General features: G+C 42.3%; 1 protein-coding gene across 1 annotated transcript in view; it reads left to right on the forward strand.

Annotated features, from left to right (window-relative positions):
- The window catches only part of LOC111951812 (apoptosis-stimulating of p53 protein 2), a 49,267-nt gene continuing 24,601 nt past the window's right edge, over window positions 1-24,666 (forward strand). The window contains 3 exon segments of the mRNA XM_070434948.1: window positions 1-536; window positions 20,272-20,419; window positions 22,397-22,510. Of these exon segments, the coding sequence (XP_070291049.1) occupies window positions 510-536; window positions 20,272-20,419; window positions 22,397-22,510 (289 nt within the window). The 5' untranslated portion in view covers window positions 1-509.

The following is a 24,666-nucleotide window of genomic DNA, read 5'->3' on the forward strand; positions in this document are numbered from 1 at the left end:
TAAACTGCGATCACTCATTCGAACTACGCTGTTAGCGGTGTTTCAGGGCTGATAGGCACCTACAGCTTCAGGAAACTATCGCAAAAAAAATATATCAAATACATCGTACATAATCGTGTTATTTGATCGGTTTGGGTAATGGTAATAATTTAACAGAGTTTTGAACGCAACGCGTTTCCGAATGCGACTACCAACTTCCAAGCGATGCAATCGCCACTGAAAACTTTCATTTCAAGAAGGCCTTGTATTTTTTTATTTTTACAACAGGTCCACGGCATATGCGGAGAGGAGACTGATTAGGCTATACAGCCTACGAAATACATGTAGTTATCTTTGGTTTATTTTACAGCCAAAGTTACTTAATAAGTTACTTACTTTCAATAACAAGAAGAGACAACTCTTCGACTGGTTTATCGGACAGGCTACGGGACAGGATCAGGATTAAAAAGCAATCGAACGCCTTCAGTTTTCCTCGAAACTACGAGCCAAGGAATTCCAAATCTGGTTAAATGCGGTACGAGGCAAAAATGATGCCGGTGAGAGTTTCTGCCTTTAATTGCTTGAAAAAAAGTCGTTGTGACACTGTATTACAGGGCTATTTGCTTGTCAGACGTTGAGTTTATACAGCAACATAGGCTAGTTGATAGCCTACGCAACATTGTAGCACACTCCAGTTGCAGGCATTACATTGACGTACTTGCTGGTTACTTTTTTGCCATATCCATTTTCAATAAATGTGTTTTCAGCCGTAAAGGAAAACTCAAGTTACAGCACATTACAATTTACACTTGGGGATGATGCAACCTAAGGTTTGGCTACCCAAGACTCACGAAGGAAACTATAGAATATCAACAGATTTTCAAATATTGTTTCATCTTTAAGAAACGGAGTATTGATGTTTCTTTGCATAGACTCTGATAAGCTAAAACATTTAATGCAGGAAACCTTTTTAAGTGTTTTATTCACTAGGTAGTTGTTGTTATTGTTCGCATTGAATAACCCACCCTACACAGCTCTGAGGATTTGCATAGTAGTCTAATTTGATGCCCAATCACCCCAATGTCTACATTTTTATGTCCATGGGAGATGTGCAAAGTCTTTTTTTTTCTCAAAATATCATTATATCCTAAAATCAGATAGTTTTGACACAGAATTTGAATATGGTGGTTATTGTTTTTCCTTAAACAAGGCACCCAGCAGTTTTGAACCTGGACCCCTGCCAACATCATGAGAGGTCTAGTCCTTTTGCTGCAGTGCTGAGCTCCATCTCTCAGTACTTTTAAATATAGAGAAAKAAAGAGAGGAGAAGGAGCAGAGCGAGGGGCAGGAGGCGGTATAGAAAACAACTTGAAATTATGTCTGGCACTGTTGTATATTTTGAAAAATGCCAGGCTATGTTCCTAACTGATACTGACTGTATAGGTACCTAGGTTCTGGTGCAAAGTCCAAGTTTGTCTGTGACCAGTCAGTGTGCTGTGCACTACTCTGTATGGCACCAGCTGGTAAAAATCCCGGATGAAAGGAAAGTTCTTCAGGTTGTGGTTGATTGTCCCCCAGGAGTTGTCAGGACCTCTAATCTTAGGAATGCTTCTTTCTGATGGGTTTTCCCCGAAATCCACTGCAAAAATACGTACGTGGATGTCAATGCCAGAAGTAAAATGTTACTGAGATTAAGATGTTTCACCGACTCACTTTGTCATCATTTGTGTGTAATTATGCGAGTGTGGATCTGTGTGTGTGTGTGTGTACCTAACACACGTACAAACACTACCATGTTTATCTTAGTATTACTGTACATATTGGTAGCCTACAGTGTGTGCTTCTCTCCCCCTCATTTTTCCTGTCATGTTCTCAGGCAGCAGTGACCGAGTGTTTTCAGAATGACTCCTTTCTGCGAGATATGACCTAGCTCCACTATTCACACCCAGACATTTGTTATCGCCAACCTCCATTCACACGGACATCAATATATATCCTTACCATGCCATGTTTCCATGGCGGAAATCGCTATAGGCCACAGGAGACCTTTGCCCTGTTGCTGTGTGTGCACAAGCGTGTGTGGTGTGTTATCTAGCCCTTTAACACGTCTACTCTGTGCTATTACCTCTTCCACCTGCACATCGACTCTGTACCGGTACCCTATGTACAGTCCCAGTCAAAAGTTTGGACACATCTACTCTTTCAAGGGTTTTTCTTTATTTTTTTACTATTTTCTACATTGTAGAATAATAACGAAGACATAACTATGAAATTACACATGGAATCTTGTAGTAACCAAAAAAGTGTTTTAGATTCTTAAAAGTAGCCACCCTTTGCCTTTGACAGATTTGCACAATCTTGGCATTCTCTCAACCAGCTTCACATGGAATGCTTTCCCAACCGCCTTGAAGGAGTTCCCACATACACTGAGCACTTGTTGGCTGCTTTTCCTTCACTCTGTGGTCCAACTCATCCCAAACCATCTCAATTGGATTGAGGGTGGGTGATTGCGGATGCCAGGTCATCTGATGCAGCACTCCATCACTTTCCTCTTTGGTCAAATATCCCGTACACAGCCTGGAGGTGTGTTGGGTCATTGTCTTGTTGAAAAACAAATAATAGTCTTACTAAGCGCAAACCAGATGGGATGGTGTATCACTGCAGAATTCTGTGGTAGCCATGCTGGTTAAGTGTGGCTACCTCCGTGCTTCACTGTGGGAACCACACGTGTAGATCATCCGTTCACCTACTCTGCGTCTCACAAAGACATGGCGGTTGGAACCAAAAATCAAAAATTTGGACTCATCAGACCAAAGGACAGATTTTCACAAGTCTAATGTCCGTTGCTCGTGTTTCTTGGCCCAAGCAAGTCTCTTCTTATTGGTGTCCTTTAGTTGTGGTTTCTTTGCAGCAATCTGATCATGAAGGCTTGAGTCACAGTCTCCTCTGGAACAGTTGATGTTGAGATGAACTCTGTTACTTGAACTCTGTGAAGCATTTATTTGGGCTGCAATTTCTGAGGCTGGTAACTCTAATAAAGTTAKMCTCTGCAGCAGAGGTAACTCTGGGTCTTCCTTTCCTGTGGCGGTCTGATGAGAGCCAGTTTCATCATAGCGCTTGATGTTTTTTTTCTTCTCTCTCTGCATTGTTGAGAAGGGCCTGTAAGTAAGCATTTCACAGTTAGTTGAGCATGTGACAAATAACATTTGATTTTATCAGTACGGTTAGCAGTCGGCACAATCCCCATCACAATAGAGCCACATTGGAACATGAAGTATTGTCTGTGCTTGCACAATGAATGTCCCCTGGACCTGTATGTACTGTTCAGTACTCTGTTGTAGATATAATGCAGCAACGTCATGGGTAGCTGGGATGGGGGAAGGCGGTAAAGAAGGTTCCCTGTTTTCAGAGGACAATAGGCCCAGGGACTCTTTATGACATGGTGTAGAAGAGGACATTGTGCGTGTCCTGTCTGTCTATGATAAGAGATGCTCTCTGTTTTTTTCCTCTTGTACCATTGTGGCTGCAGGCTAGTTGTACACAATGCTTTTACTATGGTGAATACTTATCTTCTGTCCAGCCAAGCTCTGTGTACAGCTAGCACTGATTAACATATTTGGTCTTGAGCTGATGTTTACAAAGTGTTGTGATCAAAGCTAATGTTTTTTGCTGATTTGAATTGATTACAACCAACCTATGACAGTTTGAGGGCATTGAGGTGAATCTCTGGTTTGCCTATAGGCCTATCCTTTAATGAACAAATCTCTTATATTTTTAAAGGGACACGTTTTTTTGTCACAATTACTTCTTAGACCTATACACATTTGTTCCTTAACAGCAATGTGTTCAATGTTGACCTAAACATATTGTCTGAATCAACAGCAACCACACAAGACTAATGGGGTGATGTTGTGGGCAGCCCTGCTTGACTTTGCTGTGTGTCAACAGAGACCTGAAGAGATTTTCTCTCTGTGTGACCACTGACTGGCTTTGTGTTGACTCCGGGAGGGCCCCTTCTTACGCAACACCTGACATTCACACCCGTCAGGTGGAGGTTGGCTCAGCTATATGAGGGAGATCCAAGGACATCCAGTATGTTCATGTGTACACAAGGACCCCACTTGGAATAATCATTGGACCATAACGAATCATCTCCTTAAGGCTAGTGGTAAAAAATGCAATTTAATAATAAAATGGGCCTAGTGCTGGATGGATGTGGTTTGTAGAGGAGTGGGTGTATTAGGCCTATATGCTGATATTCAAATCTAAAGTCTCCAGCTGTACAGTACATGACACACTGAGATCTGCCGTCAGTGATAAATGTTCTGAGTGGGTGTCCTCTTTGTAGTAGCTTATTGAGAATGGATATGGGTGTAACTTCTGAAGCAAACCCGTCAGAGGAAGGGAGAAGGCACAGCACCATAGAATCACCTGACCTGGCGTCCTCTTACCTGCGCTRGAATCCAGTGATTGACTTGACGTCCTTGGTGAATTCAGGTGGAAGGGGTAAGGGTGTTTAGAGTGGCTGTACTGTAGAGCGATTGAGAGACGGTGAGGTTATTGTGAGTGTAATGTCAGGGGCAGTAATCCTAGGCCACCCGTAAGGATGAGAGAGGTCAGAGTAGAACACTGTAGCAGCCAGGGGTGGTCAGAGGATTTACMTGAAACTAGGCCTACACTTCTGGGAAACGCATCGTGTCCCTCGCTCACTCACCTGCGCCAGTGATCTCTTTAAACTTGTTCCTGCTCATTCCAAATTGGCCCTAATAAATACATTATAACGTGTCCCTTCTAAAACATGGGATTGTGTTTGTTGCTCAGCTTAAAACCAGTTTGTCAAGGATAGGAAAGGGAAGATTATGGATAGAAGTTGGCTCCTTCTGCTTAATGTGGCCCCCATTTCTCTCATCTCTCACAGGAAGCTCATAGTTGGATCTCTTTCATCACAATACGATATGCAGGATGGAGAGACCAGGAAAGGATGAGTTTTGAGGGAAACATGGTGCAGTGCAGACCGGGACAGGAGGTTATGCTGAATTTAAGTAGGGAGTGATATAGCCTACTGCAGACTACAGCACAATCTGTTGCAGCTGAGTTGTGTACCACAGGCTACCGTTCTCACCAATGACATTTTCTCCTCCATCTTCCCCGTTAATGGAGGTAGATTTAAAGGAATAATGTATAGAGGATTCTGCCTTGTGTTTTTGAAGTACTGCCCGGCTGGAGCGGGTCAAGTTTTCAGGCCCAGAGTTCTGCAGAGAGGACGGAAGGTAAGACTGACAGACAGACAAAGGCACGGAAATGCAGTCTGTCTTGATGCAGTCTCTTGACTTCCTTAGAGGGGGCTCGCTCAACAAGACCTAGTTGGCGCACTTGCTTACCCCAGCAATATCTGCAATGGACAGAGAAGGGTGTGTGTCTGTGCGCTTACATGTGTGTGAGGCCTGGCAGCACTCCGTAGGTATCTCTGACTACACTACATGACAAAAGTATGTGGACGCCTGCTCGTCGAACATCTCAATCCAAAATCTTTGGCAGTAATATGGAGTTTGTCCTCCCTTTGCTGCTATAACATCCTCCACTCTTCTGGGAAGACTTTCCACTGGATGTTGGAGCATTGCTGCAGGGGCTTGCTTCCATTCAGCCACGAGCATTAGTGACGTCGAGCACTGATGTTGGGCGATTAGGCTTATCTCGCAGTTGGTGTTCCAATTCATCCCAAAGGTGTAAGATGGAGTTGAGGTCAGGGCTCTGTGCAGGCCAGTCAAGTTCTTCCACACCGGTCTCGACAAATACTTTCTGTATGGACCTCRCTTTGTGSATGGGGGCATTGTCATGCTGGAACAGGAAGGGCCTTCCACAAAGTTGGAAGCACAGAATTAGTCTAGAATGTCATTGTATGCTGTAGCTTTAAGATTTCCCTTCTCTGGAACAAAGGGGCCTAGCCCGAACCATGAAAAACAACCCCAGACCATTTTTCCTCCTCCACCAAACTTTACAGTTGACACTATGCATTCGGGCAGGTAGTGTTCTCCTGGCATCCGCCAAACCCAGATGTAGTCCGTCAGACTGCTAGATGGTGAAGCGTGATTCATCACTCCAGAGAACGCATTTCCACTGCGACAGAGTCCAATGGCGGTGCGCTTGGCATTGCGCATGGTGATCTTAGGCTTGTGTGCGGCTGCTCGGCCATGGAAATCCATTTCATGGAGCTCCTGATTGAACATTTCTTGTGCTGACGTTGCATCCAGAGGCAGTTTGGAACTCGGTAGTGAGTGTTGCAACCGAGGACAGAATATTTGTTACACTAGGGCACTCGGCGGTCCCGTTCTGTGAGCTTGTGTGGCCTACCMCKTSGCGGYTGAGCCGTTGTTGCTYATAGATGTTTCCACTTCACAATAACASCACTTAGAGTTGACCGRGGCATCTCAAGCAGGGCAGAAATTTGACAAACTGACTTGTTGGAAAGGTGGCGTCCTATGACGGTGCCAGGTTGAAAGTCACTGAGGTCTTCAGTAAGGCCATTCTACTGCCAATGTTTGTCTATGGAGATTGCATGGCTGTGTGCTCGATTCTTAACACCTGTCAGCAGCGGTGTGAAAGTATTCAGACCCCTTGACCTTTTCCACATTTTGTTACGTTACAGCCTTAATCAATTTTAGAATATATCGTTTTCCCCCTCATCAATCTACACACAATACCCCAATGACAAAGCAATTCTTTTTTTTTATGTTTGCAAATGTATTAAAAATATACTGAAATATCACATTTACATAAGTATTCAGACCCTTCACTCAGTACTTTGTTGAAGCACCTTTTGCATTGATTACAGCCTCAAGWATTTTTGGGTACGACGCCACAAGCTTGGTACCCCTGTATTTGGGGGKGTTTCTTCCATTATTTTCTGCAGATCCTCTCAAGCTCTGTCAGGTTGGATGGGGAGTGTCGCTGCACAGCTATTTTCAGGGCTCTCCAGAGAGGTTTGAYCGGGTTCTGGCTGGTCCACTCAAGGACATTCAGAGACTTGTCCCAAAGCCACTCCTGCGTTGTCTTGGAGTGTGCTTAGGGTTGTTGTCCTGTTGGAAGGTGAACTGTCGTCCCAGTCTGAGGACCTGAGCATTCTGGAGCAGGTTTTCATCATAGATCTCTCTGTACTTTGCTCTGTTATGTTTTTCCCCTTGATCCTGACTAGTCTCTCAGTCCCTACTGCTGAAAAACATCCCCACATCATGATGATGATACTGCCACCACCATGCTTCACCGTAGGGATGGTGCTAGGCTTACTCCAGACGTGACGCTTTGCGTTCAGGCCAAAGAGTTCAATCTTGGTTTCATCAGACCTTTAGGTGCCTTTTGGCAAACTCCAAGTGGGCTGTCATGTGCCTTYTTTCCTGAGGAGTGGCTTCTGTCTGGCCACTCTACCATAAAGGCCTGATTGGTAGAGTGCTGCAGAGATGGTTGTCCTTCTGGAAGGTTCTCCCATCTCCACAGATGAACTCTAGAGCTCTGTCAGAGTGAACATCGGGTTGTTGGTCACCTCCYTGACCAAGGCCCATCTCCACCGTTTGGCTGGGTGGCCAGCTCTAGGAAGAGTCTTGGTGGTTCCAAACGTTACATTGCTGTAGAAATGTTTTGGTACCCTTYCCCAGTTCTGTGCCTCGACACAATCCTGTCTCTGAGCTCTACGGACAATTCCTTCGACCTCATGGCTTTGTTTTTTTTCTCTGACATGCACTGTCAACTGGGGGACCTCATATAGACGGGTGTGTGCCTTTCCAAATCATGTCCAATCAATTGAATTTACCACAGTTTGACTCCAATCAAGTTGTAGAAACATCTCAAGGATGATCAATGGAAACAGGATGCACCTGAGCTCAATTTCAAGTCTCATAGCAAAGGGTCTGAGTACTTATGTAAATATGATATTTYTGTTTTTTGTTGTGTTTTTTGCAAAAATCTCTGAACCTGTTTTTGCTTTGTCATTATGGGGTGTYGTAGAAATCCATTTTAGAATAAGGCTGTAACGTAACAATGTGGAAAAGGGGAAGGGGTCTGAATGCTTTCCGAATGCACTGTATAGTGTATTTATGCACACACAGTGGTATTGACGTTTGCTCTTTAAGCAAGCCTTTCATTTTGCTGGTTACTTTGACATTGAAGTCTAACTCTATTACTGTGCCTCATGTTTAGCCCTGAGGATCTTATAATGAAAACTGCCAAGGGGACAGTTTTGATACCCCCCCCCCTCTCGCTCTCTCTCTCTCTCATGCTAACTCAATAAAAGAGAAATTTAATTTGTGCTAGAGGAGAATGACATGCACTGGTATTGGCCCCTACAGGTAGATAGTAGTGTGTGTCAGGGAAGGTTAAAAATGGACTGTTATAATGATATCAAATTTTCTTGAGAATGCGGTTAGGCTACCCTCACTTTTTTACAAATCATGTTGTAGATTACAAATTGAGTTTGTTTCTATGTGTCTCWCTCTCCCTGTCTGTCTCCCGCGCTTCTATGTAGTAGAGCACGTGTGCGTTATCTGTTTGAGTGGGAGTGGCACACGCACACACACTAACCTCCTCCTACTTCCTGTAATTGTCTGTGTTTGTGTTTATGTTTAAACAACTGGAGAGGCCTGATAAGCCTGTTCCCAMCCAGGAACCTGCCCAAAACTACTGATGCAGGGTCAACTCATTTCCCATCCCATAATAGTTAACGTTAGGATTGGAGGTGGGTCAGTCTGATCTTACAGCAGGGCACTCCGTACCTCAATCACCTTGGTCTAGGCAACWTGACAAGCTCAATGTAGTTGAAAGTTTACACACACACACAAGAACCCCCAGGGTCATGTTTGAAAGGTTACATTAGTGTCATCAGCTGTGGTTGCTCTCCTGCTCTCAGAAGTGCTTTCATAGAATGAATCCCAGACGGACAGGGTTTGATGTTGTTTTGCTACCATTGGCTTTCATCAGGCAGACCCATGCCTGTCTAATCACAACAGGATATTGGGTGCACCTGCTATCTATTTGACTGGCAGCTGGCACTCTCTTCTTGGCCATTAGAAACGACCCATATTCCTCAAGCGRGGAATGCAGCACAGCATGTGGTCTGGGTAATGCTGACGCTGCTACGCTCTCTATCTTGGGTGAAGGTGTCAAGGTTTAGGCTAGTATATAGCAAGGATTTTATGGCGTGCTTTTATGTGGCTTGGGTTAATTGTTTTCTTACTGAATAGGCATATCAGTTGACTTTGGCCGACTTGTCTTAGATCTTTTTCCTGTGCTTTGTTATACAGCTGGTGTTATTGCTGCTTAATTGTCTTATCAGGTTTTTTATTGACCAGTGTTTGTTTCTCTGGCTGTGGTGTTTATGACTTACAATTTTGAGTCCATACATTTTCATACTGGTCCCCCTTGGCAATCGAACCCACAACCCTGGCGTTGCAACCGCCATGCTCTACCAACTGAGCTACACGGGACAATGAATATTTAATACACTCTAGGGTAGTCTCAACACCACTCTCCATGCTTTAGTTTAATATTCTCCTCTAGCGTTTGTATAAACTTGAACATTATTATAGGTAATGTTGTATAAAAGAGAAATGGGCATAATAGAAAATAGTTTCATGACATTAAGACAAATAAATTGAATATGTGCTAGCTGTTGGCAACGGCTGTCCCATAGACATAGGCAATATACTAGACATATTATGCAGTACAGTATATTTTTACTACCCATCCCCCCTCTCTATAACCTCTCACACCTCCTTTACGGCTGAGGGGGACATGACGTTTTGTCAGCTGGTTATTGTCATGCAAAAGACTGCTGGTCTCACGGTAGTATCTCCCGGCTTACACACACAAAAGACTGCTGGTCTCACGGTAGTATCGCCAGGCTTACACGCACAAAAGACTGCTGGTCTCACGGTAGTATCTCCAGGCTTACACACACAAAAGACTGCTGGTCTCACGGTAGTATCTCCAGGCTTACACTCACACAAAAGAACTGCTGGTCTCAACGGTAGTATCTCCAGGCTTACACACACAAAAGACTGCTGGTCTCACGGTAGTATCTCCAGGCTTACACACACAAAGACTGCTGGTCTCACGGTAGTATCTCCAGGCTTAACACCACAAAAGACTGCTGGTCTCACGGTAGTATCTCCAGGCTTACACCCACAAAAGACTGCTGGTCTCTACTCACGAGTAGTATCTCCAGGCTTACACCACAAAAGACTGCTGGTCTCACGGTAGTATCTCCAGCTTACACACACAAAAGACTGCTGGTCTCACGGTAGTATCTCCAGGCTACAGCACAACAGCTGCATACAAGCCGCTGATGCGCGCATTTGGAACATCTACATTAAAAAAGTATAATAATTKAATATACACCATCACAATAAATCCGTTATTGATTTTAGTCAGGTCAAAAGAAACATGATAGGAAGAAAATATGTTTTCAGAAGAACAGAGTATGAAATGGCCTACTGCAGAGGTCGGTAACCTAACACAAAAAAACAAAACAAAGAAAATCTATAGAGTACCATTCAAAAGTTTGGACACCTACTCATTCCAGGGTTTATCTTTATTTTTTTACTATTTTCTACATTGTAGAATAATAGGAAAGACTTCAAAACTATGAAACTATGAAATATCACATGGAATCTTGTAGTAACCAAAAAAGCAAGAACAGCTCAAATAAGCAAAGAGAAACGGCAGTCCGTCATTACTTTAAGACATGAAGGTCAGTCAATTCGRAAAAGGTCAAGAACTATGAACGTTTCTTCATGTGCTGTTGCAAAARCCAAGCACAATGAAGAAACTGGCTCTCTTGAGGACTGCCACAGGAAAGGAAGACCCAGAGTTACCTCTGCTTTAGAGGATAAATTCATTAGAGTTACCAGCCTCAGAAGTTGCACCCCAAATAAATGATTCACGGAGACACATCTCAACATCAACTGTTCAGAGGAGACTGCGTGAATCAGACCTTCATGGTCGAATTGCAGCAAAGAAACCACTACTAAAGGACATCAATAAGAAGAAGACTTGCTTTGGTCAAGAAACACGAGCAATGGACATTAGACCGGTGGTCTAGTCCTTTGGTATAATGAGTCCAAATTTGAKTTTTTTTTGTTCCAACCGCCGTGTCTTTGTGACGCAGAGTAGGTGAACGGATGATCTCCGCATGCGTGGTCTCACCGTGAATCATGGATTAGGAGGTGTGATGGTGTTGGGGTGCTTTGCTGGTGACACTGTCTGTGTTTAAAAAAATAAAAAATAATTCAAGGCACACTTAAACAGCATGGCTACCACAGCATGCTGCAGCGATACGCCATCCGATCTGGTTTGCGCTTAGTCCCACTATCATTTGTATTCCAACAGGACAATGTCCCAACACACCTTCAGGCTGTGTGAGGGCTATTTGACCAAGAAGGAGAGTAATGGAGTGCTGTGTCAGATGACCTGGCCTCCACAAGCACCCGACCTCAACCCAATTGAGATGGTTTTAGGATGAGTTGGACTGCAGAGTGAAGGAAAAGCGGCCAACAAGTGCGAGAACGCCAAAAGCCTGCAAATCTGTCATCAAGGCAAAGGGTGGCTACTTTAACAAATCAAAATATATTTCATATTTTAGATTCTTCAAACACTTTTTTGGTTCCTACATGATTCCATATGTGTTAATTCATAGTTTTGATGTCTTCACTATTATTCTAAAATGTAGAAAATAGTCAAAATAAAGAAAAACCCTTGAATGAGTAGGCATGTCCAAACTTACTGTATGTTCCTAACCAGTTTATATTTGCAATAAGACACCTCGGGGGTTTGTGGTATATGGCCAATATACCACAAATAAGGCCTCGGGCCTTATTGCTCAAATAAATGTATAAATGCCTCATGAGACTGTTGGAAAAGAATTCCAGGTGAAGCTGGTTGAGAGAGTGCCAAGYGTGTGCAAAGCTGTCATCAAGGCAAAGGGTGGCTACTTTAAAGATTCTTAAATATAACACATTTTTTTAACACTCGTTTACTACATGATTCCATATGTGTTATTTCATAGTTTGGATGTCTTTACTATCTACAACGTTTTATTTTATAAACTGGAGAAAATAATTGAAATTGCATGCATTGGTTTTGGTTTTGAAATTGCGTTGGTATGTCAATCCTGATTAGCCAATGGGTGTTCATGATTTTGCAGGGGTTTCATATTATTAATTCAATACCAAGGCAGCACTGAAGATAAGAGATTTGTTTTCAGATAGCTAGCAAGCCTTTTTTTGTTATTTAAAAAAGTTCAGGGTGCAAAATGTCATCAGTAAAGAAATGAGGTAAGAGGCTCATTTATTGCCACTTAGACAAAGGACTATGGATTCGTTTTACTGAAGGACCGGTCTATTTGCGCTCTCTGTTGTAAAACTGTTGATTTGTTGGACATGAAGTGTACGGCATTATTTTGAAACGAGACATGAGGAAAAGGTTAAAGGATGAGGCGGACAAGGTTGAAAGAATCAARAGGGCCGTGTCCAGGTATGAAATGCAAAGCTTTGTGTTCACATCTACATGCAGTCAATTGCAAGCTACAGAGGGGAGCTACAAAGTGCATCGCTAAACATTGAAAACAATTTACTAATGTGGAATATATCAAGGAGGCTTTCCTCAGTAGTTTGCAGGMTTTATTTAATTGATTGCCTAACAATTGCCTAACAAAGATAAAAGACATGACTGTGTCTGCCAGAACTGTTGAAAGGTGAGTTACCGAGATGGTTGAAAAATATAAAGGAGCAGCAAACTGTAGCGTTAAAAGATGCCCCTGTGTTTAGTGTGGCTCTTGATAAGTGTGTATGTGAATGACATTCCACGTCTGGCAGTTGTTGCAAGATACTGTGACTCAGAGCAGTTACGTGAGGAGCTGCTTTGTCTCAAACCCATGCATGGTACTACTAAACGGGAAGATGTAGCAAAAGCCTTCACAGATCATTTTGAGGAGAGCGGTGTCGGTTTAAAAAAACAACATTTGCTATTACAACTGACGGTGCCCCCGCTCTGGTGGGGAAACATAAAGGATTCACAAAGCTGATTTGAAGATAAGATTGGCCACCCCGTGGTTAATGACACTATCATTTACCAAGAGAATCTGTGTTCAAAGTTCAAGTACGTGGTGTTAATGGACATCACTTCTGTTTAGCGTGCTATGGAATTCTTCCGGTGTGAAAATCATAACTGGCACGCAAAAAAGGTTGCCGACCCCTGGCCAACTGTATGTTATCAGGCATTGCACCATGCTGTAGGCTTGTTCATTTAGCAGACAAGAAATGCTTTTAAGTCCCGTGCAATTATATTCTTACTATAAAATCATAAAATAATGGAACTGGAATGAATAAAATGGAAATGATAATTTTCCCATAAAGGAGTGAGGTACTATATGCCAGATTTAGTTATTTGCCAACTTTAGTGGTAAATGATGCAAACCTATATGTTTTGATTTCTAATACGTTCTTTGGGCAGCATGGTGCGACTATAGGTGTTTTAGAGAAAGTTGCACATTTCTTTGAATGAATCATCACCTTAGAAAGCGCTGTCCATTTTTGTCACTTTAGGCTTTGAAACAACATCCACAACTACTGTGTTTTACTGTGTTTAACTTATTTATTTTTTCAAATTGATCATCACAATGAGGTGAGTTAAAAGCATGATACTGTTTTGGTGATAAGTGTTTGATATGATTTGCATTGATGTCAGAGGGGTTTGAGGGACAATAGAGCCCCATTTTTAGGACCTGATGGTCGACTTCAATGCTGAGCCCCAGAGGGTTTTACCGTATGTCACAACCTCTATCTTGATCATCTCTCTCGCTCTCTTTCTCATTCTCTCATCTCCTCTCATTATTTCTCTATTGTCTCCTTTCTCTCTCTCCAAACATGAACAGGTTCCCCTGGATGTCCTACTTCCTTCTAAGAGCGTGATGTCAGCTGCTGTGCCTGTTTCTGAGTGACTTTTCTTGTCCTGCTGGGATTTAAAGCATATTTTCCCTCCTGGAAAAAGAGGATAATCTAATGCATTAAAGCTCCATATTGAAGCGTCAGAGAACTATATGCTTGTCTTACATGGTTTGTTGCCCCACTACAACCAAGCAGCCGCCGTCCATAAAACGCTTAAGTATCTGGGTCACTGTTATTTGAAACCTTGCTGACCAGATCTGACCAACCTCTCCTGCAAAGATAAAGCTTCTACTCTGCTAGATCAGTTGAATGAGCCACACACACTGTAGTCCAGTGGTATATAAAGGATTGGAGTGCTGGCTCAGGGTTGAAGTTTCTCTATTAGGCACAGTTCTGGGTTCAGCTTTAGGCACAGATCTAGGACCAGGACAAATAAAAACAACTATTAAAAAAATGAGCTGCCAGCAGCCATGGCAGGTTTCAAGCTTTGGCCCCATAGCGCAACCAATAAACATCTTCTCCAGAACTGCTCGACCAATCGGCACCAACTTTGGTATGTTGCATCTATGGATGCTCGTCTTTGAACGCAATACACTCATTTTATATGATTGTTTTTTCATGTACAACAGCGCCACTATGCAGCCAAACTGACAAACTCTACATGTTAGCTAGAGCATGTGTGCATCTGTCTAATTCATTCAGTCCAACAGATCAACAGATATTAACATGTATCCATTGTAGTGCCACTGTGTGGTCATTCTGAATGTGCTTGGAAATGTTGAGTCTTGACAGTGTTTGGAACATGTATCATGTTTTATTTTACAATATGAATAGCCATGTGTTATTTTTATTTTATTTAACCAGGAAGGGCTCAGTTGAGATTTGAAATATTTTTCATTACACAATTACAGACAGACAACATGAAAAGCTATAAGTAATCTAGTAAAAACCATTGAATTCACAAGAGTATAACAAAATCAAAAACAGCAAATTAAAAACATTGACAGGTCAGGGAATCAGTCTCAAAATCCTTCATCCGTGATTTAAAAACACCAATCGGGAGAAGTTCTTCCAGTTTAAAAGTAATTTGTAAGGTGTTCCAAGACGATGGCGCAGAGTACATAAAAGCCCTTTTACCAAATTCAGTTCAGACATTTGGAACAGTTAGCAGGATAAAGTCCTGTGAATGAAGAGACATTTCTGAACAATAAAAATGTCAAAATAAAATGGTAGTAAACCCAAAATGGCTTTGTAAATAAAAGTATACCAGTGTCTGAGCCTACGAGTGACTATAGAAGGCCAGCCAACCCTGGTATACAAAGTGCATTGATGCGTTAGGGTTTTGCAGTTTAAAATAAATCTCAATGCGCCGTGGTAAAGGGTGTCAATTAATCTCAAACACTGAGCGGAAGCATTCATATATAAAATATCCCCATAGTCTAGTAAAGGCATAAATGTAGCTGATACTAGCCTCCTTCTGGCTTCAAAAGAAAAACAGACCTTATTCCAAAAATAAAATATCAATTTTAGCTTCACTTTTTTTGTAAGTTGTTGAATATGCAATTTAAAAGAGAGGCCGTCATCAACTAAAATTCCAAGATATTTATATGAGGTTACAGTCTCAATCTCATTGCCCTGACAGGTAGTAATAGGTGAAAGGTTCAGAGGTCTATTTCTTGCATTAGAGAACACCATTAGTTTAGTTTTGTCAGTATTGAGGATAAGCTTTAATTGACACAAGGTATGTTGAACAGTATAAAAAGCAGTTTGCAAGTTCTGGAAAGCTTTTGTGAGAGACCAGGCACAACAGTAAATAACAGTATCATCAGCATAAAAGTGAAGTTGTGCATTTTGCACATTTTTGTCTAAATTAGTTATATAAATTGTGAATAAGAGGGGACAAGTACAGAGCCCTGGGGCACACCATTACAGACAGACAATTTAACAGACATGAGCCCATCAAATTGAGTGCACTGAGTTCTATCAGACAGATAGTTAGCAAACCATGCAACTGCATGCTCCGAAAGATCTACACTGATCAAGAAGATCAGGACCTGCAGGCTTTCTCTGATTTAAGGATTTCAGGGCTTTATCTACCTCCTGCACTGAGAATGGCAAAAAGCAAAAAGTTTGTCCAGCTCTCGCTGGTTCATCCACACAGGGTTGTACAGAGACAGAGGACACTGGTTCATCCACACAGGGTTATACAGAGACAGAGGACACTGGTTCATCCACACAGGGTTGTACAGACAGAGGACACTGGTTCATCCACACAGGGTTATACAGAGACAGAGGACACAATCAAACAGCCTACCAGATGATACAAAGTGCTCATTGAAACAATTCAGCATTTCAGTTTTGTCATATACAGCAACAAAGTCCTTTAGTACACATGACGGTAATTCCTTGACATTACTGTTTCCAGATCTAGACTTAATAGCCTTCCAAAACTGATAACAGTTTTTAAAATATTCAGACTTGGCCTTCCTGAGAAGAAAATTACACTTGTTTTGTAACTGCCTAAAAAGAAGCCAATCAGCATCAGAACATGATTTATATGCATATATTATATTTATGTGCCATACCACGCCCACATGAATGTTTATTGGTCAGTAGCATACATGTTTGAGATGCTACCCTGGAAAATATTGTGTTGAAATATTGGTCCATAGATGCTAAATATCAAGTTTTGTGCAGATTTGTCATTCGGTGCCAGAGGAGTAGCGGTGTGTGTTTTTCACAAAATCCTAAATGACGGAAAATTCTTCATGGCGGACCTTATGGGTACTTGAGACATTTGTTCCTTGTGAGGAGAGGGACATATGTACCAAATTCCTTGACTCTAGGTCAAATGGGGTGAGGGGTGTGACCTTTCAAAGTTTGCATTTTCAATTGCTTGTTTTCAATTGCTTGTTATAGCGCCACAATCTGGCCAATTGACATGGCATTGCATGAGAGGATGTGGCCTATGGGCTTTTACCATCACGTCAAGTTGCACCCTCCTGGATCTTAACGTCTCACAGGAAGTTGCAATTTTTTAAACCACATCTGCGGAGAACTGGAATAATAACGGCAACAAATATGAATTTCACCCAGATTTTCTGTTTGAACCCCTAACAATTCTGTATTTAGGAACTTCATTAGGTGGGATGTCCCTTTCTGAGGTGAACGTTTGAATGATTTATCTGTCGTTCTTAAAACCGTTTACCTTTATCTGGGGTGGTCCTTTAGAGGATGTGGCTTGAACCACTGTGACCCTTTTATATACAACCCCCCATCATCATAGGACTCCCGAGTGGCGCAGCGGTCTAAGGCACTGCATCTGTGCTAGAGGCGTCACTACAAACCCTGGTTCGGGCTGTATCACAACCGGCCGTGATCGGGAGTCCCAGAGGGTGGTGCACAATTTGGCCCAGCGTCGTCCGGGTTAGGGGAGGGTTTGCCTGTGGTAGGCCTTCATTGTAAAATAATAATTTGTTCTTAACTGACTTGCCTAGTTAAAGGTTAAATAAATCAAATCGCCCTACTGTAGTAAGCCAAGCATGATCTATGGCTAATTACTTAATCATTCAATAAAGTGGCCATTTGCTGCTGTATTTAACCAAACTACTGGTTAGGTCTGGACCACCTAGATTGCATTATCGGCAGTGATGTTAATTGTGTGTATTGGGAGATCTCTTTTGATTTCTTAGACCTGAGCATTTAAAAAAAGGCCAGAAGAGAACAGTTTATGGTTAGAACGGACTCTTACATGGATGGCTACTAGGGCTGTGACAATTATTTATTTCCATGGCAAAAAATTGTCCTTTAAAAGCTGCTGTCTGTAAAATATTGTGTAGTATAGCTTGGAAAAGAAATACATGTGACTGGATGGCAACATCATTTGGTTCCCAACATTAGGGCTGTTTAACTAAAGAAGTTAAATCCGCTTTGTGTTTTGTTTCCTTGCCACAATACTAACAAGTATAACTAACAAGATGTATTACATTTTTTTTATTTAACCTTTATTTAACGTTACTGGTATCATCCAGACCCTACTGGCTACCTAGTTAGGACAATGTCAGTGTTGTACAAATACAGGTTAAGTGAATGCAGTGTAGTTGATGCCATTTTGGAATCAGCTCTAACCTCTCTGGTGCTCTCACATCAGGCGACAAGGAGGAGGAGGGGAATCCACTTTAGACCATTGAGATGCAGTGATGTGGAGCCCACTGTTTTGAACCTATACTATAGCCTGTCTTTGTTTTCACTGAGAGGGCTTTAGCTGCACTGCCCTCAGCCTTTGTGCCTGGGTGACCTGAATGACCCAATGTCCCTAATGTAGCCCTCCTAGGCATGGCTGGGCTGCGTATTCTTTACTGTGGTAAAGTGAATAGTATACTGTTTCTACATCACTTTTATTGTCTAACCAAGGGGCACTAACTGAAGAACAAACTGGATCTATGAAGGATGTTATTCTATTTAAGTTAGCTGACATAACAGGAGTAAAGTCGACGGAAACGATAGAATGACGTTCCTTGGGCTGGGTTGGGTCAACGAGGGATGACGTACACACACACACACACACAGTGACTGTGTTTAGTTCACCTGGTACCATAGGTTTATCCACAGGAGACCTCGTAATGCGTCGTTTATTTTATAACAGTTTCATTTCAATCTGTCACGCCAATACCTGTGCAGTTTACTGCAGAGAGCAGATTCCACGAGTGGCCCAAAGCTTCTGAAACGTGCATCTGTTTATGACTAGGCTGGGTTCTATTTGTTCAGTGTTTTTAGATGAATCCACTGTGTTTGAAATCCAATGGGTTTTTAGAGGCATGCTTTCTAGTAAACTACCAAAGACTTTAGTCCCGTCTCGCAGTCATTCTCAGTGTTAGATCTCACCGTTTTGAGGCCAATGCAGGGGCAGTCTCGGCAACAATTTCACAGATGAATCCACTGTGTTTGAAATCCAATGGGTTTTTAGAGGCATGCTTTCTAGTAAACTACCAAAGACTTTAGTCCCGTCTCGCAGTCATTCTCAGTGTTAGATCTCACCGTTTTGAGGCCAATGCAGGGGCAGTCTCGGCAACAATTTCACATTTTCAAATTCCACAGTGAAATTTGGCAGAGAAATGATTTTGGCTGAATAGACTGCCCTTCAGCCAGTGGCTTAAGTATTTCTACCCTTCAAAGTGCTCTGCTTGTTAGCACTAGGGCTGTCATCGTGCCGACAGCCTTGGTTAACATTTAGCAGGCCATCAGCAGGGAAAAATGCTAGGTACTCTACTCTGGTTTTCATGTGGATACAGAGGAACCAGGGCACAGACAATACATCTGTTTTATTTTTTGTCTGATTCCGTTTTGTTTTTCCAGGTTTCTGTTTCTGCTAGTTTCAAGTTTTCGATCTCAAAATCACAATTTATTATTTATAGAAAAACAACAAAATTGGATGTTCTAAGTCCACAACGATGCTTAAACCACATCAGGAGACCACTTTTGAGGTTTGTGAAAAATCGAAGAAATGTCTCTTGGGTGTAGTTGCTCTTTAATTAAACTGTGCTCCAGCCAGAGACCATTATTTGGTTAGCTATGTTTCTGTAGCGCTCATGTGATTGCAGAGTTTGCTGGATTTGTATTAATCACTGGATTAATACAAATAATCACGATATTCACAATTCTGCCAGGACGGCACAGGCTACCTTGTAGTTAACATTTAATTGAGAAGGTTTTTGGGAAAGCCTTTCCATCTACCAGAAGACGGTTATCATCACATTAGCATCGCTGACGACTACCCAAAGTGGTAGACAAAAATGGACACACAGACATGCAGTCTTGTGCTGTTGCCTCCAGAAAGTTAAGGGAAATACAAATCATTGATGCAGTTTATTCATGTCATATGATAATCTTGGAAAAATTTAAAGCATTTCCTACTAATAAGTTCAATACATTTAGTTCATTTCCTACTAAGTTCAATACATTTTGGAATATTGTTGAATTCCGTTTTAATGTCTGGATTCCGTGATTCCGTCCGTGTTCTCCGCAACACAGATTTTAAAGAGCCCTAAGACAGCATGTTGCTATCGGTGTCGTGCAGGCAGGTATGGGGCTTTTAGATAACTATCACTGAGAGTTAGATATGCAGGTTTGATAGCCTTGAAGTTGTCACTGTCTTACAATATTGATTGTGTTTTTAGGATAACTATTTTTGCCATGTGTCTTATGCCTCAGTGGGCATCTCTAGCCTTCATCAACTCTGATCATTCATAACATTTGTGAAGTTGTTTATGTGAACAGTAGACATTACAATATGGTGCGATTTAAAATGTTAAAGGATGTCCTCATGCTAATATCCCATGTTTGTCTCTTCTCTGTCCCCCAGATGTTCCTGACAGTCTACCTCAGTAACAATGACCAGCATTTTACAGAGGTGCCCGTTACCCCAGAGACACTGTGCCGGGACGTGGTGGAGCTATGTAAGGAGCCCGGAGAAACTGAATGCCACCTGGCTGAGATGTGGCGTGGATCTGGTGAGCCTCCTCCCCTTTCACGCCTGTATATGCCTGACAACTACCACCCCTATGCCTGTTATTTAGGCACCTGGACTAGTACCAATGTCTATGATCTACTGGTTACTTGGGAAAAACACATCTTGTCTTCTAAACAAACCCCAAGATGATATAGAACATAGGGAGAGTTTTGAGAGAACATCCTAATTTGGAAGGAACACAGAATAAAGGCTGGCTGTGTGCCAGCTGGCCAGATCTTTGTCCGTGTTGTCTCTGACGCTAACAAGCTAGGTGTATTATCTTTGTAGACCACCACACAGATAACACATCTCTCACAAGTCTCTCTCAAGTGGAGAAATACGACTTCAGCCTTGAACAATCCCCACAGCTGCTCTCCAAGAATTCTTAGAACTCAAGTACCTGGGGTTAGAAGTGGACCGTTTCCATGGTTGTGTGTGGTTGCCATGAGAGACGAGACTGGGTGCCTGTGTTCCGGCTGGAGTACCTCTGTGTCCTTGAGGGGAAGATTTTGTAAGTGCTCAGGTGGAACCAGATAAATTTTGCACCTCTTTTTACAAAGCTGTTTTATTCTTTAGGTTTAGATAATTCCAACAAGAATAAACAGGCCGTGCTTTAATACTGTCCTGATTATTTCACATCCTTTTTTGTTATAAGAGAATCAAATCCAATTTATTTATATAGCCCTTCTTACATCAGCTGATATCTCAAAGTGCTGTACAGAAATCCAGCCTAAAACCCAAAACAGCAAGCAATGCAGGTGTAGAAGCATGAAGGCTAGGAAAAACTCCCTAGAAAGGCCAAAACCTAGAGAGGAACCAGGCTATGAGGGGTGGCCAGTCCTCTTCTGGCTGTGCCGGGTGGAGATTATAACAGAACATGGCCAAGATGTTCAAATGTTCATAAATGACCAGCATGGTCAAATAATAATAATCACAGTAGTTGTCGAGGGTGCAACAGGTCAGCACCTCAGGAGTAAATGTCAGTTGGCTTTTCATAGCCGATCATTTAGAGTATCTCTACCGCTCCTGCTGTCTCTAGAGAGTCGAAAACAGCAGGTCTGGGACAGGTAGCACGTCCGGTGAACAGGTCAGGTTTCCATAGCCGCAGGCAGAACAGTTGAAACTGGTACAGCAGCATAGCCAGGTGGACTGGGGACAGCAAGGAGTCATCATGTCAGGTAGTCCTGAGCCATGGTCCTAGGGCTCAGGTCCTCCGAGAGAGAGAGAGAATTAGAGAGAGCATACTTAAATTCACACAGGACACCGGATAAGATAGAAGAAATACTTCAGATATAACAGACTGACCCTAGCCCTCCGACACATAAACTTCTGCAGCATAAATACTGGAGGCTGTGACAGGAGGGTCAGGAGACACTGTGGCCCCATCCGATGATACCCCCGGACAGGGCCAAACAGGCAGGATATAACCCCACCCACTTTGCCAAAGCACAGCCCCCACACCACTAGAGGGATATCTTCAACCACCAAGGCATGAGCAACGTGGTTGGAACGTTTGAAATACATTGGTGCACTAATCAACCATGTGTTTAGTACTTCTGTGTAATGAAGAGAAGATGCAATATGTTTAGAGGTTGGAGTGGTTGTGTAACAGGTCAGCTGAAAACATCAACAACAGATCATTGTCCTTCCCTGACAGAAAGATGAAGTGAAAATGGAAGTCTTGATTTAAATGCCTCTCCTTCGAATGTAGCCTAGTCCAGTCAGTCAGTGTGGTCTGACCGGATTAACAAACCACACAACACGTCATACGACACACACCTTGAGATTTCCTTCATTTTTGCTGCGCTTGTCACTTTAGTCCTTGTATGTAAAACACATGAATACTGATAGGTGGGTCAAAACACATTTTATAGGGGGTGTCCATGTTAATATTTCCGAAGCCTGGGGGGTGCACTGCTTCTGTTCTCTAAACCTGTGTGTGTTCTCTATTCTACCCCCCCCCCCCCCCCCTCATCAGAGCGACCTATAGGAGTCGGGGAGCGGATGCTGGACGTGCTCCAGCATTGGGGGCAGCACAGGGCAGAGGTGCGCTTCTACCTGCGCCATGACCGAGCGCCCAGCAGAGAATCTTGTGAGTTCCCAATGACCTGACAGGACAAAGTGCGTACAGAAGAACACAAGCACACCACACAGATACATTTGGAATTTATTTCAATTGACTGATTTCCTCATATGAACTGTACATACATCAGACAGTGTAAAGACAATCTCAGACACAGCGATGTAATCAATTACGTAACAAGTTGTTAGAAAGTAGAAACCCAGACAGCCCTCCCTCCCCATAGGACAGGGATTGAGCAACRGAAGCCTAAGACCCCCTTGATCCTCGAATGCCTATGGATTTCTATTACAAGACTTCAAATTCCAGACAAGCCTTATTAGCATAATGCTCTAGGGCTGTCACTGTGAAGGGATGTTCAAATCACATCCCTATAAGGTTGTTACTACTGTCCACGAGGCGATGTGGATCCCCTGTCCCTCGTTGCATAATTCCTAAACCCTCTACCCTTCACAGCTTGTATCTGGGATTAGATGGTCGTTTTCCTTTCTGGCCATCTTAGCCTGCACTTGTTTTCCCGCACAGTTAGCTTGTTTGTTCTGAGGTCATGTCTTCGTAGTTAGTTGCCTTGTGATGGACTAAAATTGATTAGCTTAGCATTGTGTTCTTTCCACAGAGTTAGTTAGCCTTGTGGTACAGTTAGCTAGCTAAGCAGTGTTTTCTCTTCTTTCTCAAAAAGCTTAGCTAGCTAACTATATAGACTATATTAAGTTATAGTGGTAGGAACCTCACAATACGATATTATCACAATACTTAGGTGCCGATACGATATTTACTGCGATTCTCACGATGCTGTATGTATTGCGAATCGATATTGCAATTTGATGTTCCAAACATATTGCTCACTATGTCTGCTGCAAAGAGACAAGGGAAATCATGTGAAAATCAGTTTATATATATATATATATTTATATATAATCAGTTTATTTATATATGTTTTGTACACTCATTGTGTGTGTGTGTGTATGTATGTGTGTGTATATATATATATATATATATACACACACACACACACAATGAGTGTACAAAACATTAGCAACACCTTCCTAATATTGAGTTGCACCCCCTTTTGCCCTCAGAACAGCCTCAATTCATCAGGGCATGGACTCTACAAAGGGTCAAAAGCATTCCACAGGGATGCTGGCCCATGTTGACTCCAATGCTTCCCACAGTTGTGTCAAGTTGGCTGGATGTCCTTTGGGTGGTGGACCATTTATTGATGCACATGGGAAACTGTTGAGCGTGAAAAACCCAGCAGTTTTGCAGTTCTTGACACACTCAAACCAGTGCACCTGGCACCTACTACCGTACCCCGTTCTTGCCCATTCATCCTCTGAATGGTACACAATTGTCTTAGGTTAAAGAATGATTTTTAAGCCCTGTCTCCTCCCCATATATACACACAAACACACACACAGTACCAGTCAAAGGTTTGGACACACTTACTCATTCAAGGGTTTTTCTTTATTTTTACTACTTTCTACATTGTAGAATAATAGTGAAGACATCAAAACTATGAAATAACACATGGAATCATGTTGTAACCCAAAAAAGTGTTAAACAAATAAAAATATATTTTAGATTCTTCAAAGTAGCCACCCTTTGCCTTGATGACACCTTTGCACACTCTTGGCATCAAGGCAAAGGGGTGCTACTTTGAAGAATCTGTTTTATATTGTTGTTTAACACTGTTTTGGTTACTACATGATATATAAAATAATACCTACTCATTCAAGGGTTTATTTATTTGTTATTTTTACAAATCGATGTATTAATATAATATTGTCCAAAAATAATATTGCGATATATAACTATCAAAACATAGTTCTCCCCATCACTATTAAGTTAGCTAAGTAGGCTATTCAGTTCATTTGTCATAGCATTACCTTATAGGCTAATTATGAGTTAGTTAGCTTAGCATGTTATTGTGCCCCTGAGTAGTCCTCCAGGCCTAGCCAATGTTTGTAGCAGATTTTGTCCAAAACTATTATGTAAGTTGCTTGGTCACGGGCCGGTGCTCGAGGGATGAAATCAGTTCCACTGGCTCCCTAAGACACCCTCAACACACAGACACAAATACACACACAGTCAATGATCAGCCCCTCAGAGACCCAGGGCACTGTAGTAAATCCTGAGATTATGACCGGTCTCTGGGCGACACTGATGTC

The sequence above is a fragment of the Salvelinus sp. IW2-2015 genome, linkage group LG25 (assembly GCF_002910315.2).
Source record: "Salvelinus sp. IW2-2015 linkage group LG25, ASM291031v2, whole genome shotgun sequence".
In the NCBI taxonomy this organism is placed as follows: Eukaryota; Metazoa; Chordata; class Actinopteri; order Salmoniformes; family Salmonidae; genus Salvelinus; species Salvelinus sp. IW2-2015.